Source organism: Bison bison, unplaced genomic scaffold (genome assembly GCF_000754665.1).
Source record: "Bison bison bison isolate TAMUID 2011002044 unplaced genomic scaffold, Bison_UMD1.0 scf7180017864231, whole genome shotgun sequence".
Lineage (NCBI taxonomy): Eukaryota > Metazoa > Chordata > Mammalia > Artiodactyla > Bovidae > Bison > Bison bison.
In genome coordinates, this window is record NW_011494803.1 from 69,680 (window position 1) to 88,613 (window position 18,934).

General features: G+C 39.8%; 1 protein-coding gene across 3 annotated transcripts; it reads left to right on the top strand.

Annotated features, from left to right (window-relative positions):
* Positions 1–24: 24 nt before the first annotated feature.
* STARD4 (StAR-related lipid transfer (START) domain containing 4) lies at positions 25–17,174 on the top strand. 3 transcript variants are annotated; one of them, XM_010846139.1, is made up of 8 exons: positions 26–134; positions 5,647–5,782; positions 5,874–5,999; positions 8,122–8,235; positions 9,193–9,242; positions 13,881–14,007; positions 14,915–15,029; positions 15,917–17,174. In XM_010846139.1, the coding sequence occupies exons 4-8, from the start codon at positions 8,131–8,133 to the stop codon at positions 16,144–16,146; spliced, it is 627 nt and encodes a 208-aa protein (XP_010844441.1). In that variant the 5' UTR covers positions 26–134; positions 5,647–5,782; positions 5,874–5,999; positions 8,122–8,130; the 3' UTR covers positions 16,147–17,174. The 3 variants fall into 3 exon arrangements, with proteins under 3 accessions (XP_010844440.1, XP_010844441.1, XP_010844439.1); XM_010846138.1 differs by lacking the exon at positions 5,647–5,782 and having other exon boundaries at positions 25–134; positions 8,110–8,235; XM_010846137.1 differs by lacking the exon at positions 5,647–5,782 and having other exon boundaries at positions 28–134.
* The last annotated feature ends 1,760 nt before the right edge of the window (positions 17,175–18,934 follow it).

Sequence of the window (18,934 nt, forward strand, 5' to 3'; positions counted from 1 at the left end):
GGCCTTCCAATAGGTGGCTGCCGTCCGCGCCGGGGGCCCATTGGCCGAGGGGGCTTCGGCGGGCGGGGCCGAAGGGAGCGGCACGAGTCGACCCCGGGCGCCTGGTCGTGTCTTGGTCCGAGGAGCGCCCTAGGGTGAGTGGCGGAGTCGAGGTGGGGGCTGAGGGGCGGCGGGGCGTCCTCCTGGGGCTGTCCCGGCAGGGGCCTCGGGAAAGGCAGGCTGCGTCCGGGGGGGACACCCTGGAGGGACCGGGCTCTGCACCCGCTCCGCCCGCTCCCCGGCGCTCGGGCGCCGACAGGCACCTTGTGTGTTAAATGCGGGAGCGGCGGCGAGCGCCCCAGGGCCGAGCGAGGCTCTCTGAGGGCGCCCCTGCGGCGGACAGCGTTCCCGCGCCCTCGGCGGTGCACGGACGCCGAAAGGTGCGCGCCTTCACGCCAGGCGTCGGCGGAGACACTAAGGGGCAGTGTTTTCCGAGTGCTCATTGTGTTCCAAATTCGGTACTAAAAGTATTAATTCGGAATTCCTCAATAAATTAATGGTGCTGCTGTCCCCAAATTGCAACTAGGAAAGATTACCTGACATTTTTTAGGTTCAAGAGCCTAGACAAAACACAGCAAATTCAACATGTTGTCACATTTTTAACGTAGAGGCTCTTGGAGCCTGTAATCAGCTTCCAGTGTTTTACAAAGTAGCCCTTTAATCTCTGAAGGCAGAGGTCATGGGTTGGAATTCTTGCTCCATCACTTATTGGCTGTGTGATCTTGGACAAGAGACAATCTCCGTATTGATACTTTCTGTAAAATATAATAGTAGGGAAGGCTCTTAAGGTTATTTATGAGGACTAAATGAAAGAATACAGTTTAAAGTGGCCAGAAAGATTGATCATGTAGTAAATAATAAATGTTAGCCATTATTTTTTTTAAATAAAGGATTAGAGTATTAGGAGCTTGAATATTACTTGGACTCAAAGCTGTGACATTGTTAGAATTTAATGTTAAGTTTTGTACAAGTCTCACTGGTGTTGTAAACTGTGTCCTAAAATAAGCCAAGTGAAAGTCGCTCAGTCGTGTCCCCGACTCTTTGCGACCACATGGATAGTCCACGGAATTCTCCAGGTCAGAATACTGGAATGAGAAGCCTTTCCCTTCTCCAAGGGATCTTCCCAACCCAGGATCAAACCAGGTCTCCTGCATTACAGGCAGATTCTTTACCAGCTGAGCCACAAGGGAAGCCCAAGAATACTGGAGTGGGTAGGCTCTCCCTTCTCCAGTGGATTTTCCTGACTCAGGAATCCAACCCGGATCTCCTGCTTTGCAGGTGGATTCTTTACCAACTGAGCTATGAAAGTGAAAAGTGAAAGTTAAAGTCACTCAGTTACGTCCTATTGTTTACGACCCCATGGACTGTATAGGCATGGAATTCTCTAGGCCAGAATACTGGAGTGGGTAGCCTTTCCTTTCTCCAGGGTTTCTTCCCAACCCAGGGATGGAACCCAGGTCTCCTGCATTGCAGATGGATTCTTTACCAGCTGAGCCACAAGGGAAGCCCCTAAAATAAGCCAAAGTGAACACTGAATCAGAGGTGTATCCATCACATTGCAGGAGGCTTCCTTCCCTGTTGTATTCTTGCTAGAGCTAGTCTCAAAAATGAGAAACTGTTGTACTTGAATAATTGGAAAAACTGAATTACTAATTCAGAATTGATCAGAAATTAAGCATATGCTGAAATTTTTATGTTAGATAGAAAATATAATTTAATTTACATGGCCTTGGTTTGTACAACTTGGGGAAAATCTATGGAATGTTAAATTTAAGCTGTTCACATAAATGAAACCCACATCAATCAGGTAATGGAAGGTAAAGCAATTCTGATATGAACTTCTTTAATAAGTGAATTCTGACTTAATATACTACATAAGTACAAACAGATTTTTATGGCATTCACTTTTCTTTAAAGGTTAAAATGTTTATTATGTTCCATATATGACTTCCCTTGTAGCTCAGTTGGTAAAGAATCTGCCTGCAGTGCAGGAGACCTGGGTTCAATCCCTGGGTTGGGAAGATCCCCTGGAGAAGAAATGGCAACCCACTCCAGTATCCTTGCTTGGAAAATCTCATGGACAGAGAAGCCTGGTGGGCTGCAGTCTACGGGGTCTCAAAGGGTCGGGCACGACTGAGCGACTAACACTTACTTATTATGTTCCATATATAATTGAAACCTATGGCCATTTCACTGATGTTTGACAAAAATTGATATTGTATTGGTCAAAGACTGATGCTGACAGAAGGCCTCAAGAAAATGTTTAACTTGTAAAGGCTGCCCACTCTATGATGGGAGCCACTGTCTACACTAGTGACCACTTTAAAAACATAAATATGGAAAACGTGAGCAAAAAGATTGGTAGCTCAGGTAATAAAGACTCTGACTGCAATGCATGAGACCTGGGTTGGATCCCTGGGTTGGGAAGATCCCCTGGAGTAGGAAATGGCAACTCACTCCAGTATTCTTGCCTGGAGAATTCCATTGACAGAGGAGCCTGGTGGCCTACAGTCCATGGGGTCACAAGAGTCAGATACCACAGCAGCTAACAGAAGGAAAAAATATAGATAGACATTACTTAGCACTTGGCTGAAGCTGAAACTCCAGTACTTTGGCCACCTGATGTGAAGAACTGACTCATTGGAAAAGACCCTGATGCTGGGAAAGATTGAGGGCAGAAGGAGAAAAGGACACCAGAGGATGAGATGGTTGGATGGCATCACCGACTTGATGGACATGAGTTTGAGCAAGCTCCAGGAGTTGGTGATGGACAGGGAGGCCTGGCATGCTGCAGTCCATGGGGTTGCAAAGAGTCGGACATGACTGAGCCATTGAACTGAACTGGTTATAAAACTGTCAAGAGTATATAACTTTTTATATGGAGCTGTTAGATTCTGGTGCAGTTGTAGTTTCTGTTTTCTCTGATGTATAACAGTTGGAGTTTGAGAGTTTATTATAAGGTCAAGTTAGGTTAGTCGGAGAAGGCAATGGCACCCCACTCCAGTACTCTTGCCTGGAAAATCCCATGGACAGAGGAGCCTGGTAGGCTGCAGTCCATGGGGTCGCTAGGAATCGGATATGACTGAGCGACTTCACTTTCATGCACTGGAGAAGGAAATGGCAACCCCCTCCAGTATTCTTGCCTGGAGAATCCCAGCGACGGGGGAGCCTGGTGGGCTGCTGTCTATAGTGTCTCACAAAGTCCGACACGACTGAAGTGACTTAGCAGCAGTAGCAGCAAGGTTAGTAAGAGGAATTCAGAATGGTATTCAAAACATTTCGTGACATTCTCCACAGGCAGAGATTGGAATAGGGCATATTGTGTTTTGTTTTTTTTTTTCAATTAATGTGAATGTCCTCTTGTGTTAGGAAAGCCTCAAGACCTTGATAAGCCCAGTGTTGTTCCCCAACCCCCACCCCACCTTGGTCCATGAGAGATGCTCTGTATTACCTGTCCACACAAATGATCAGTTTAAAAAATAACTCTTACTCCCTTTTGGATTTAATCTTGATGAAGAAAATCTATGCAAGAGTTAACTGCCTGGTTAAATACTTCATGAGACTAGAAGAGAGATTTCCCAAGTTTATACTTAAACTTTCTTTTCTTCCTTTTCTGCCTCCTCCACCACACCTAAAGAGGCCCGTTATCAGGAGTTTTTCACATTGAGGGGGAGCTGATGTAGTCTTAAGGGGGTGTCCAGGAGAGAAGAGTAGAAATTAGACAGTGGGCTTGGAAACGAACCCATAAACCACATTAAGGAATGTGAACTTTATATTATCCAGTAGGAGTGAATGATAACTAACGTAACCACCGTAAAAATTCAGATTCTCATCTTTATAGGTAGTTTTTTATTGCTTACTTTTTGTGTGCTAGATTTGCATAAATACAGTATGGTTTATGCTCACAGTAGCTTTCCACTTCACCTTTGATTTCTATCAAAGAGTTTTGAAAATACTTTTATCTGCCTGACAGAAATCTGGTAGGTGACCCTTGGATTTAAAGAATATTGTTTAATCAGCATGATCCCTGTAATAGATAAGATAAATTTCCTTTGTAAGTCCTCTCAAGAACTTGTGTTTGTTTATAACATATGCTTTAATAAGGTCATTGTACTGGCTGTCAAGTTAGCAGTGTCTTGAGTGGAAAGAGGATCTATTCTTGACTCAGAGACTTTTTGAATCAGCTCATCCACTTTTAGTCTGTGGTTAGGATCTATAATTATTAAATATTTTGCACACTTTCACAGATCCTAAGTTTTGTATTATTGAATTTTCTCTATATACTTTTCCATGTTTCTGAAGGGATGTGCTGTGCTTAGTCGCTCAGTTGTGTCCGACTCTTTGAGACCCCATGGACTGTAGCCCGCCAGGCTCCTCCGTCCATGGGATTCTCCAGGCAAGAATACTGGAGTGGGTTGCCATTCCCTCCTCCAGGGGATCTTCCCAACCCAGGGATCAAACCCAGGTCTCCCACGTTTCAGGCAGATTCTTTACCCATTTAGCCACCACAGAAGCCCTCTGAAGATATATGCCACCCCAAAATATCCTACTTCAGAAAAGAGGTTATTTTGAGCTGAAGGCAATTAAGAAGCAGCAAAAGCAGAAAGAACTATTTTTCCTTCCACTATCTGCCTAAAAGTAGGACATAAATTTCCTTTTGGGAAGGACTGACTTCTCTCCTGTACCAGGAGAATAACTGCTATCATTGGCGACAGAAATTTGGCACTGAGATGGTCTACACAGTGAAACTTTACTAAAATAGCCTTTATCTTTTATTATTCTTCCTCATATATTTATTTTGCCATAATTTACCACCCCTAGAAGCTCAAACCCCCTTGCCCTTGTCTTGTCATTTTTCCACAGTTTATCACCCTTTTTTAAAATGGTGTATAAACTCCACATGTAACTGCTTCTCTTTGCACATAGAAATTAAATATTGTCATCAAGTACGTTTTGTTTGCGTTTTTTTCTGTTTATCTTTTGTCAGTTTAGTTTGCACATCTCAGGATAGATCATCAGAGAATAGAGAAGAAGCTTTTTTTCCTTTCCTGAACTTCTGTATCATTTTCATGTTTTATCATGTTTAATGGCTTTTATGCTCTGGTTTGTGCTGTTTAAATATTACCTATAGCACTGACTTATTTTTGTCACTTTAGTTTTCAGATTAGTGGTTGTCACTCCTGACTGCATAACAGAATGATCTCTGAGGCTTTTTAAAGGACCTAGTTTTCTGGGGCCTGTTCCAGAACAGACCCACTGAATCAGACTATCTGGCTGAGGTCCATGAAATCTAATATCCAAAATCAGTGTCACAGAAAACCAGAGGCAAACACACATTAGAGTGGAAAGGCAAATCTTATTCAGTGACTGTTGCAATAGTGGAAAAGAGACCTTGGGATAGAACTAGGCTTCATTCTGAATACAGCAAGGGCAAATGGGGGTGGATAGCCAGGGAGCAAGGTGGGTGTCAGTGAATAAAAAATTACTAAGGGGTATTGCCCTAAAGCAACTTGGCAGGATTCTTGCTAAAGGCAGGCTAGGGTGATAAGATTGAAAGTGGGATAAGGAAGTTTGAGGGTAGGGGATTTCATTTAACTGACTCAGCAGGACTCTTGCGGAAACTGGACTATGGGGTCCAAGGACAAGCCCAAGAGCTGGCATGTGTGCTGCCCAGTCGTGTCCGACTCTTTGCGAACCTGCGGACTGTAGTCCGCCAGGCTTCTCAGTCCATGGGATTCTCCAGGTAAGAAGACTGGAGGGGTTGCCATGCCCTCCTCAAGGGGAATCTTCCTGACCCAGGGATCAAACCCGCATCTCTTACATCTGCATTGCAGGTGGATTCTTTACCACTAAGCCACCAGCTTCCCAAGGGCTAGGCCTCATCGCGAAGAGGACTCAGAGGAGCCTGACCAAGGAGAGAGTCTTTGTCAGCATCAACAACTACTGCAAATTATAGCAAGGTAATTCTGATATGTGCATCTGTGATGAGAACTGCATCCTTATTCCCACAGAGGTGTGAGCCTTGATACTCCATTTAGGTCTTTTCCAGCAGTAACTTCGTGATTTGTAAATGGACAGCTTTCTCCAAGGCCTTTTCTTCCTTAGCCTTTTCCTGGAGAGTATCATGGCACCAAAAGGAGAGAAGTTAGTTAATTCATGTTCTGAAGCAAATACACTTCAATAAATATTAAGGGGCTGCTGTGTTTCAGACAGTTTTCTATTTGGTGGGGATATAGTAGTTAAAAAGCAGACATGGGCCCACCCCTCTATTAGTAAGGGACATGGTAGTCAAAGAGTAGAGTATAATGTGTGTGTGTTCAGTCGTGTCTGATTCTTTATGACCCCATGGACTGTAAACTGCCAGGCTCCTCTGTCTGTGGGATTTCCCAGGCAAGAATATTAGAGTGGGTTGCCATTTTCTTCTCCAGGGGATCTTCCTGACACAGAGATCGAACTCAGGTCTCTTGTGTCTCCTGCATTGGCAGGTGGATTGTTTACCACTGAGCCACCTGGGAAACCCAGAATATAGTATATCAGTAAGTAAACAAGTTAGTTTCACATAGTGATACACTATGCAGAAAATAAAAGAAGGGTATTCTAGTGATTTGGGGAATGTTGTGTTAAGGATAGGAGGTTTAAACTGAAATTGTTACTACAGGCTGTTACGAGTCACGCTCAGATTTGGGATCTAGTAATCCAGGCAGAGAAGTAATGGCAAGTACAAAGGCCCAGAGTCAGTGACGAGCTGGACAGGAAGAAAACCAGTAGGAGAGGAGCACTGAAGGCAGTGGTGTGTGGTGAACCTCCTGATATCTATGGGGGTGATTCTAAGGCTTTTAATCTTGAGCAGCTGGCTCAATTATCATTTTAATAGTAAAATTAGTAAGACATGTAAGACTGAGGCAGATTGAAGGAAGCCTGGAGAATGAAGAGATGCCCATTAGGCATGAAGCTGTAAATAGGCTTTTGGAGCTGGGACTTTGGATCTGTGTTTGTGTGTGTGTGTGTATCCGTTTTTCCCTTCGTGTGTGTGTCTGTCTGTTTTTTTCCCTCCCTTCCTCTTCTTTCCACTTGGGCCTTTGCACACAGCAGCCTCAGGGTAACTGCATTCCTTGTGTGCTTGCTTGTTTATCAGAGGCTCCTGGAGTGATCATTCTCAGAGACATCCAGAGACTGCATGGACTTCTTTAAGCTAGCTGCAGAAGCCATGCAGTGTCACAGACTCATCAGAGAATCTGTAGCAATGTTCTACAATGATTACATTATAGAATCCCTCATTATTTTCTTTCAAGTTTAGTTATCATTTCCCTTTCAAAGTATTGCTGAATGATAACTTTTCTTTGCAACTATTAAACATTCCTCTTTATATAGTTAAATTATTGCCTTAAAACTATAAACCACTTATTTATGCTGTATTGGTAGCTCAAAGGTCTTCATATCACCTCTTTTGTTACACAGATACCTCACTGAATCGTGTGACACTTCATCAAATAAAATATTGAAGTCAGTAGAATTCTTGAGACTTTTGAAATTCTTTGGAGGTCTCTAGCCCTATCTCCCCCCTCCCCCAGCCCTATCCTTAAAAGATGTAAGATGTTTCCATTTGCGTTTGTCATTTATTTGCTAGAATGAGTGCTATACCTGTTGGATGGTAAAATGAAAATTTTCAGTTGCTAAAACTCTAAGGACTTTTAAAAGAGTTTATACCTTGTATGTTATTTTTGTGTTTTGGAAAGAGCAGTTTTTTTTTTTTTTTTTTTTAAGTTACTTGAGTTTTTTAATTTATTCCTTTTGGTTCAATTCTATTAGAAAAGGAAATAGGATTATATCTTCTTTTTTATATGAGGATTTTAATAACACAAGATATATGATTCTTATCCCTTTGTGTTCCACATCCTGGAATCTTTGAGGAAGGAGCCATGCACAGGGATTCTGATTACTGACTTGGGGTGAGGTCCATATGTAGGTGTCTGTACAGCTCCCGGAGGATTTTTTTTATGATGTCAGATTTGAGACCTCCCCCCTTCATCTGCTGGATCTAACTCTGGTATTTGCTGATCATAATCTTAGTCTCTGTAACAGGAAAAACAAATGGAAGCCCTGCCTAATGCAGCTGTTTTGGCGACTAGACTTAAAAACACTCTTATCCAGTACCACAACCTTGAAGATGAAAAGTGGCGAGTTGCTAAGAAGACGGTAAATTAATTAAATTATTTGTGTTTGGGGTCTGTCTTCTAATGAGCTGGTGGATGACTTTCCAAATGGTATAGAAAAACATAGACCACACTTTAGATGACTGTGCAGGATAGATGAATGGGTCAGTAAAGCTGGTGGTTTCATAGCTCACAGAGGAGGAACAGCAATCCTGCACTACTGTCGTTAGCTCTTCAGATAATGGACACAAGAACAGACTCATGGCAACAAGATTGTAAAGAGCAGCCTCTCAGGTCAATAAATAAAACATGTCATCGTCAATTTAAGAAAGGAAAGCATAGTAATTGATAGTTTGAAATCATTTCAGATATTTTAACAAGCCTGTGAGGATGGTCCATTAGTATTCTTTTTTTCACCAGTATGACTTACCCAAACTGTCACATAGTTGAGTGTTGACAGAGCCAACCCTAGAAACCAGGACTCTTCCATTTAAGTGCTTTAGCTATTCTGATATTCAGAATTTCTTACGAGATGATCTGGAAAAAAATGTCGGGACTGATTCAGGGTAGTACTGTCATCACAGATGTGAATTGCTTAATTTTAAAAAGATATATGAGCAAATTCAGAATTATATATTTAACATTTCTATTATCTTAGATTAAATTCTTCAGTAATGGTAAATAGATAAGATTGTAATAATGCAAATAATGGCCAGTGAGAGTGCCATCACCAGATCTTAGTGTTTGGGTGTCTTTAAGCTACTGAAAAACCTTTTTCTAGGGGTCTGTAATTTAAGTAAGATGTGTGGTACTTTAGGATACAGAAAAAATTCAGATACGAATTATATGATGGTATGAGTGACTTGTATGTATTTCTTTGAATGTTTGCTTATGTTTTATTTTCATGCAAAGCTAATGCTGTAGACTTTATGAAATTGTCAGTTTTATATCCAGGTTGCCACCTATAGTTTATCCCTATACACTGTTTTTATTTTTGTAGAAAGATGTAACAATTTGGAGGAAACCTTCAGAAGAATTTAATGGATATCTGTAAGTAATTCTTGTAGTTTTATATAGCTCTTAAGATACTGCTAAACTTCAAATGTATATACACATATACTCATGATCGCTAAATGATCATTGCCAGTAAAGTTTGGCTTTTGCTTTTAAGATTTTAAACTTTGTGAGAAGAAAATCATATTATGCATTCAAAGCTTTAAAATGTCTGTGTCCCTGGTGAATAGAGTTGGTTGTTTTGGGAATCGTAAATGATGGTATAGCTGATAAAATCTTAATTTCTTACTGTGGTATATAAAATACTTCTAATATTCTTTTGCATTTATTCAGTACTGTAGCATATTTTGCTCTAAGAATTTGTATTGAAGAAATAATTGGAAATTAATAATTATTTAAGTACTTGTCTCTTCTGTCACATTACTTAAAACATTAAAAATTATAAACAACCTGAATAATCAATAGTTAAGGAATGATTAAATTATAAAATGTGCTATTTTACAATCTTTAGAAACCATATTTTCAGATGTTATTTAAAAACATAAAAAATGTTAAAGATATAATGAAAAATGAATACAGCAGAGTACTAAACTATATGTAGCACAGTCATAGGTTGACTTGAACTATATTTTTATATTAAAATGTTTTTATTTAACATAAAAGTATATACCTCTAGATGCCAGTTTTATGTGTGATTTTTGTTTATTTATTTTTGGCATATAGTAGAGTATGAATTATGTCTTTAACCAGTAAAAAAATATATATTGTTTTTTAAAGCCAGTGCAGATAGGTGACTTGTGTAATTGGAGTGGGACATTCATATTCTGGGGGCTTGGGACTTTTTAAAATGAAACTATTGACCACACTTTCTACGTACAGAATGTTTTGAAGTGTATTACCAAAGATGCATTTCCAGAAAGGTAGGTTGTACAGTATTTATGAGAAGGACAGGGACACTAGAGTTGGATTAAACACTGTAAGCAAGTGTGGAAGTTAACCCTTTAGATCAGTAACTCCCCGCAGGGGCTGAAAAAGTTTAAAAGTGGCTGGGGGCACTGTGCTCAGTGATAAAAACTCACCGAAGAGCTGATACCTGGGCTGAGCCAGAAAGAACAGACAGGTGTTTCTTAGGGAATGAGGCAGAGAGAACTGCACTCAATCACATTAACACAGATGGCTTCCAGGTAGATGGGAAACACTGAGACAGTTTGTTTACAGAATTTAGGCTTCCTTGTTGTCTCAGACAGTACAGAATCTGCCTGCAATGCAGGAGACATGGGTTCGATCCCTGGGTCAGGAAGATCCCCTGGAGAAGAGAATGGCAACCCACTCCTGTATTCTTGACTGGAGAACTCCATGGACAGAGGAGCCTGGTGGGTTACAGTCCAAGGGTCACAAAGAGTCGAACACGACTGAGCGACTTTTTTTTTTACAGAAATTCAAGTTGTGCTTATATAGTTGGAACATAAAGTATGGGAATGAGGAGAGCACGTCTGAAGGACTTTTGAATTCTTAAACCAAGGAGTTCAGTTTTGTATTTATCCTCTGCTCAACCCAACCCTCCCAGGTCCTCAAAGGATTTTGTATTTATTATGGTAACAGTTGTGAGAGACAGATATGAGTGTAGAAAGTTTAGAGAAGAGCTTGTATCCTGGGAGACCACGGCTGGCTTCTTAAAGTGTCCCTATGATTGTATACAAAGTTTTCTGACAATGTATATTCCTGGGAAGAGATCTGTGGCTTTTTTCAGATTCTTAGAGTTATATGATCAGAAGAGCTAGAATCTCATGCAGTATTGAGTTGGACACAGAGTTCCCAAAGTAAGGACACAGCAGGGGAGCTGAAAAGGACAAATGGACTTGAAAGAGATCTGATGGTGATGGTGGCGTAATGATGACAGTGGTGATGATAACTAACATCTGTCGAAACCCACATGTTGTTCTGTGCACTTAATGTTTAGAAAGTCATCTTGATAAAACATGGTGACTTTGTAGTTCTGACTGTTGGAATGGGGTTAAGAGAAAAAGAAGTGTTGAAGTTGAAACCCAGATTTCTAATTTGGGTGCCTGAATTAATTTGTATTACCCACCCCTACCCTCTACCCTCATCCCACGTTAGAGAACCTAGGCGAAAGAGCAGATTTAGGATGGAGGGTAATATAAGCTTGAGCTTGAGATATTTGCAAACTGATAAAAAGCTTCAGATGCTTAAAAAAGAGAAAAAAGCCCTCCCAAAACAATGCTAGTTAGAGCCAGTCTGTCTCTTTTTCCTTTCTTTCTCACAGGTAACTACTGTCTTGAAGTTGTAGTATTCATGTTTCATACTTGGGCCGTATACATGTGTGTGTTTCGTTTAGTAATACGTTTGAATTGTTCCTGTCGATGCTATTTCAGTTTGCCCATGCTGCTACACGCTGATCTCTGCTTCAGTTCTATATTCATGTACCACAGTGTGTTCTTCTGTGTTTGCAAATTTGCCTATTGATAAATTTTTAGGTTGTTGTCAATTCTTCTCTATAGTATGCTTCTTGGTACACGTCTCCTTCTGCGCCTGTGTATCATTTTCTTGGGTATGTACCTGTTGTCAAACTGTTCTGTAAAGTAGTGATAGCACTTTGAGAGATGTCATTTTCTTCCATTCTACACTTGTTATTAACTTCTTAATCTCTGGCAGGATGGTATCTTGGCTAGTAATTATTTAACTATGAGTGATATTGAGCATCTTTTCTAGGTTTATTGATCTTTCAGGTCACTCTTGTCCTTTGTCCATCTTTTCTTTGGATTGTCTTTATCTCGTTTTTTGAACAATGGTTCCAACAAAGGTCGTCTAGTCAAGGCTATGGTTTTTCCAGTAGTCATGTATAGATGTGAGAGTTGAACTATAAAGAAAGCTGAGTACCGAAGAATTGATGCTTTTGAACTGTGGTATTGGAGAAGATTCTTGAGAGTCCCTTGGACTGCAAGGAGATCCAACCAGTCCATTCTGAAGGAGATCAGCCCTGGATATTCATTGGAAGGACTGATGCTGAAACTCCAATACTTTGGCCACCTGATGTGAAGAACTGACTCATTGGAAAAGACCCTGATTCCAGGAAAAGATTGAAGGCGGGAGGAGAAGGGGATGACAGAGGATGAGATGGTTGGATGGCATCACTGAGTCAATGGACATGAGTTTGAGTAAACTCTGGGAGTTGGTGATGGACAAGGAGGCCTGGTGTGCTGCATCCATGGGGTCACAAAGAGTCGGACATGACCGAGCAACTGAACTGAACTGAACTGAACTGAATTATGTATCTTCTATAATAAGTATGTGCTGTGCTGTGCTAAGTCACTTCAGTCATGTCCAGCTCTTTGCAACCTTATGGACTGTAGCCCATCAGTCTCCTCAGTCCGTGGGGTTCTCCTGGCAAGAATACTGGAATGGGTTGCTGTGCCCTGCTCTAGGGGATCTTTCTGACCCGGGGATCAAGCCTTCATCTCTAAAGTCTCCTGCACTGGGTGCAGGCTCTTTACCACTAGCACCACCTGTTATGGGCTTCCCTGGTGGTTCAGACGGTAAAGAATCTGTCTGCAACGCAGGAGACCCACGTTTGATCCCTGGGTCAGGAGTATCCCCTGGAGAAGGAAATGGCAATTCACTCCAGTATTCTTGCCTGGATAATCCCATGGACAGAGAAGCCTGGCAGGCTCCAGTCCATAGGGTCACAAAGAGTTGGACACAGCTGAGCAACTGCTGCTGCTAAGTCGCTTCAGTCATGTCCGACTCTCTGCGACCCCATAGACGTCCCCTGTCCCTGGGATTCTCCAGGCAAGAACACTGGAGTGGATTGCCATTTCCTTCTCCATGAGCAACTAAGAAGCAGCATCTAAGTACATGTGTGTTACACTTATATTCTTCCAGTCTGTGACTAGTTTTTAAAGAAATTACTTATTTTGTCATTTGTAGTATGCAAGTTTTTAGTTTTAATCATCTTGTGTTATTTCTGTTTTATGTATTCAAATAATCTTCCTGTATCCTGAGGTTACAAAGATAGTAACTTACATAATTTTCTCAAAGTTTAAAAATTTTACCTTTTATATAGTGGTATTTAGTCTATCTGGAATTGTCTTGACTGATATGAAGCAAGAATTCAGATTTATTTTCTCTATTAGGATAACTATTGTATCCATACACCATTTATGAAATAGTACATCTTTTTCCTACTGATATGGACTGTCACCTTTGAAATATGTTAAGTTCTGCTATTATTCATGAGTCAGTCCTCGGTGTTCTATTCCTGGGTGACCTATTTTTCCATTCCTAATAAAAAGTTTTTGAAAGTCAGGCTAAAACATGGATATACTAATACCATGTTAGAGCGTATCTGAGAAAAGAACAGCATAGAAAGTAATGAAGCATTACGGTGCTCTGCAGACTATTCTTGGCTACACCATAACATGAAGGTACTTACTATGTTCATAATGCAGAAGATAGCCTTCAGATCTCCTATTAGATCTTTAGAATACATTCTGATGGAATAATTGATAGAACCTATTTATCAGACAAGTTGTAAGGATTTACTCTTTTCGAAAAATCTTCACTAAATTTCACTTTTTTTGAAGTGAACTGTGAACTCTGAGAGCATACTGAAATTTTTCATTCCAATAGCATTTGACTTTAATATTTTTTCTCCAGTTTCAAAGCCCAAGGTGTGATAGACGACCTTGTCAATAGTGTAATAGACCATATACGCCCAGGTCCCTGTCGCTTGGATTGGGACAGCTTAATGACCTCTTTGGATATTTTGGAGCACTTTGAAGAGGTATTTGTTTTGAAACGTTACTTCGGATTGTGTGTGTGTCTGTGTGTGTCGTGTGTGAGACTGTGTGTGCGCGAGTGCTCAAGTGCACGTGAACGTGTATGCGCGCTTGCATCCACTATTATATTCATTGCTTTGAGACTAAGTAGTCATGGCAAAGAGCTCTAATGAGTGTTAGAACTGAGTTTGTTTTTTGCAATAGCTTTATCCTTTCTGCTTGAGAAAATTATGTCTTTGATTGTAAAACTTTGAGGTTCTGAAATCTAAAATTCTGAAGATACCACCATCATATTCAGTTTTCTAGGTAATAGTATGTAGGTTTTCCATTAATATTAAGCCAAGATCAAAGAAAAAAATGCCGCCTTTGGTATTAAAGAAGTAGGTAACCAAAGTGGCTTTTTCTGTTTTATTAATTCATTTCTTGCCATGTTTTAATCAAAGTACTTGTGGATTTTATCTTACACATCTACAGTCTACACTGCCTGCTTCCACTTATCATATAGGATACGAGGTGCTGTTTTGAAAGAGAGATTTGGATTATGGGTAACTTACCTCTGCACTTTGATTGTATATCCTGCACATGTCCATATAGAACAGTGAGATACAGAATAGATTTCTAAATCTGTCAGAATCACTATAAGAAATGCTGTTAGTAATCATTATAACACATTTTAGTGAGTGTTAGTGTTTTACTGCATTGGAGAAGGAAATGGCAACCCACTCCAGTGTTCTTGCCTGGAGAATCCCAGGGACGGGAGAGCCTGGTGGGCTGCCGTCTATGGGGTCACACAGAGTCGGACACGACTGGAGTGACTTAGCAGCAGCAGCAGTGTTTTACTACAGGTTAACTTATGTGAGTCTGCGTCTGTATTTCCTGCAGCACTAACAGCTGTTTGCTGTCCTCTTTCAGAACTGCTGTGTGATGCGTTATACAACTGCGGGTCAGCTTTGGAATATAATCTCCCCAAGAGAGTTTGTTGACTTCTCCTATACTGTGGGCTATAAAGAAGGGCTTTTATCCTGTGGTAAATGTCTCAAAACCTCTTACTTTCTCTCAGTTTGTTTTAAATTTTGAGTTTTCTAGGCTGGATATTTCTTTCTACACAAGATATATTTTCAGCCTTCATGGTTGTTTTATAATCAATAAGCTTGGTTTGCACATGCTAAACCTTAGGGATGAAAGTAACAATATCAGGAAGGGTTTTGCAGTCTTTCTGATGAGTTTTTGTTCCCCATTACATAGTACCCTTCATCCCACAGCTAACAAATATGGGTCACATGACTACCTCCAAGAAAGGGGTCTTGTCAGTGGGTTTCCTTCTAAGTCACTCTCAAGAAATAGCTTCTTGGTCATATACTCTAAAAAAATATGCTCGGCATGTGCTAGAATATTTTTCCTTCCTTGATCTGTGTAGTAATTTTCTTTTCAAAATTAAAAATACTATTAGAAGGCTCATGCTTTTGAAAATATATCTGTAGGTAAACTAATGTTTTTGTATCAACAGTGTATATTTGAGTTGGCAGTTTTAGGTACACATCTACCTGTTTACTCTCAGTCATCAGAGCCAGGTTGGATGTGGCGGTGCCTGTGGGAGCAAGGGTGGCACCGCAGGTTTGATTCTCGGTGCCTGGGGCCCACTGCGACGGGAAGGTTCATGTTTTCCAGGGAGTTACCAAGATGACATGCCATTTATTCTGAAGGGATTAGAACTTTCCCTATTATACATCTACCAGGCTCTGTCAGAATTCTACTTGGTAATTATCTTTTTCATTCTTCCACGGTCACTCTTGGGGTTTAATTTTCATCTACATGGATAAGAATGTTTAAATAAGCAATCTGATAATATTTTTAATGAGAGTTTTAGATTAATGTCAGTCATTGCTATTAATCTTATTTTAAATTGCCTTGTAGGGATAAGTCTTGACTGGAGTGAAAAGAGATCAGAATTTGTTCGTGGATATAACCATCCCTGTGGTTGGTTTTGTGTTCCTCTTAAAGAGAGTCCAAGCCGGAGTCTTTTGACAGGCTATATTCAGACGGATCTGCGTGGAATGATTCCCCAGTCTGCAGTAGATACAGCTATGGCAAGCACTTTAATCAACTTCTATGGTGATTTACAAAAAGCCTTACAAAAGGCATAATTTGCTTAAACTTACAGTAGTAGTATATTCTCCAAATCAACTCCATCTCTTAGCTGCATGGCTCATAAAAAATCATCCTTCCCTCTCTTCTGCATAGCCTGTAGAAAATTTTGAGATGGTTTTGGTTTATTTTATTCAGAAAGTAAATAGCTAGCTAGAGTGAGCATCTCAGTTTCCCTAAACAGTTGTTTGCACATTGTTTGGAATGGTAGTGTGTCTAGGAATGGAGAGGATGACAGAAATTCACCAAGAAATAGATATAGGTCTTTGACATAAACTCTCAAGAAATTGAATTGTGCCTCAGTAGGAATATTTTGGCTGCTTAGAAATTAAAAGAAAGCAAAGCTTCTTGCTGGTAGGTTAAAATCACCTGTTTTAGAGCTTTATAAACATTCTGTAAAAGTTTTAACTTTGGAGGAAGTTGTATATTAACGTTTTACTATATGTATGCTCTATGAGTTTAACAATATCTTGGACTAAAGAAAAACTACTTTTCTCTATTCCTAAAGATGAACTTCACTGTTGACTTGAACAACTTTAAATATTGAAAATATCAGAAAGAAGAATAGGTATCCTAATGCAATCAGTTTTGATACCTAGATAACTATTTTGTAGATATCTTTAAAAATATATTTGTATCTTTATGTGCTCTTATTTTGGGAGTCTTAAAAGCCTTTATGCATGAATAAGACAGTGCAAAAAAACTGCCAGATATGTGCTGGGATACCACGTTGATTGAGCAATATTCTGGGGTGTGTGAAATGGGTGGTGGTATCCAGTACTAACCAATAGAGAATCATCTTTTTAGAAAGTTAGATTCAATGAATGTTTTGTACCTGTTTGAGTTTTAAATGTGTCATTCAAATCATAAATTACTCACTGTATCATACACATTCACAATTGTGATGTAGTATAACAAATGCATTCATAGATTTATACAAATGCCTGGATGAGTCATTTTATAGCTAGAATGGACTGTAATGTGCCCTTTGGTTCTGTGGCTACATTAAATGAACATTCCTGAATGATTTTAATATTCCAAGTGCTTTTTGGCATTTGCACTGTCTACCTAGTTTACATGTAAGTTGAGAACTTGAGGGAACTCAGTGTGTCTGTGCAAATTTTTATATTTATATTTGTGTATATGCACACATCTTGAAATCCATTTCAGTATTCAGTGTGAGTTATTTATGTGTTATTATTACTGTTCCCACTGTTTCATTTTCTCTTCTTTCTCTTGGGTTAATGTGGGATAAAGTGAGCTCTGGAAATAATATTAATATTTACTAGATAGACCTCAAAGTGGGCTTCCCTGATGGCTCAGACAGTAAAGAATCTGCCTGAAATGCCGGAAACCTGGGTTCAATCCCTGGGTCAGGAAGATCCCCTGGAGAAGGGAATGGCAACCCACTCTAGTACTCTTGCCTGGAGAATCCCATGGACAGAGGAGTCTGGTGGGCTACAGTCCATAGGGTCGCAAAGAGTTGGATACGACTGAACAGCACTTTCACTTTAGACCAGGAAAAGCACAAAAACATTATGGTTCAATTGCATGAAGGTGTGATCTGTATGTTACTTTCCTGTGTTTTCCTGAGTGTTAAATAAAGCATAACTCATAGTTCTTCAGATCCATTTGAAAACAGAAAAAGTAGAGCTGATTTATTTTTATTTTTTTGCTATTGGAGATAATGTTCAAAACAAAAGGTGGCAGTACCATTATATCCATAGTGAATAATCTCACAAATTTTAGATTAAAAATAATTCATTTCAAGGTCTGATAGAAGCAATGCAAAAAATGATCTTGTATTCTTAACTTGAAATTTATTAATCACCAATGTTTTTCCAGATTGACTACCCAAATTTTTGAGTTGTTGAATTCCTCTGCTACTTCTTTTTCTTGCAATAAGGAAAGAGAACTGAGGAGTTTAACTTTCAGCTTCCCTTAGAAATTGTTAAATGTTAATTTTGACTTAATCTATTGTCTTTTATTTGGTTTTAGTAGTGTAGAGTAGGAGGTTCCTTATACTCCAGTGTTCTGTCTAGCATTGCACAATACCAGCAGGTGTCCAATTATAGGGTGCCCAGATTGGGTAAGGTTGCAACAAGATGTATATTACTATAAGGGCTATTATTGCCTAAGCTGGGTACTGCTAAAGGCAAATAAACTGTCCACTCTAAGCTACTCCGTGTTCTCTTGGTTTTTATAACTTAAACCTCCAACTAGTGATTCCATAATCCACTCTTGAATGAGGATCCTTGCAGGTAACAGGACCCTCATGGAAAAATTCATTCACAGTGTTGAGCCATCTGATGGATTGAAGGATCATATTTGAATTACCTGCAATTTACATACAGCTTCTGGATGGCACTTCTAGATGTGTAGCTATTACCACAGTCCAGTTTTAGAACGTTTCTATCATTCAAATGATCTCTTTTACCTGTTGGTTGAATCATATATAAACAAAGTTTAGCACAGTTGTTTAGTATACAGATGATGATGAAAAAGAGCAGGTTTTGTTTGGTCTTGTACTCAAGAGTAGAAGTGTATTTGATTCTAAGCTCAAGAGCCTTGTGATAATAGGTTACATATGTTATGTCAAATACCACAGTGAGATGAAATTTAACAGTGTGGGTTGGGATTAATATTAACACATGTAATAGAATTTGATGTTTCTGTAGCCGTGCAGTAGAATAGAAAAATAATGTGAGCCATAATTGTAGATGTCATTTAAATTTTTCTAGCGGCCACATTAAAAAATTAAAAGAATCAGTGGAAGTTAATTTTAAT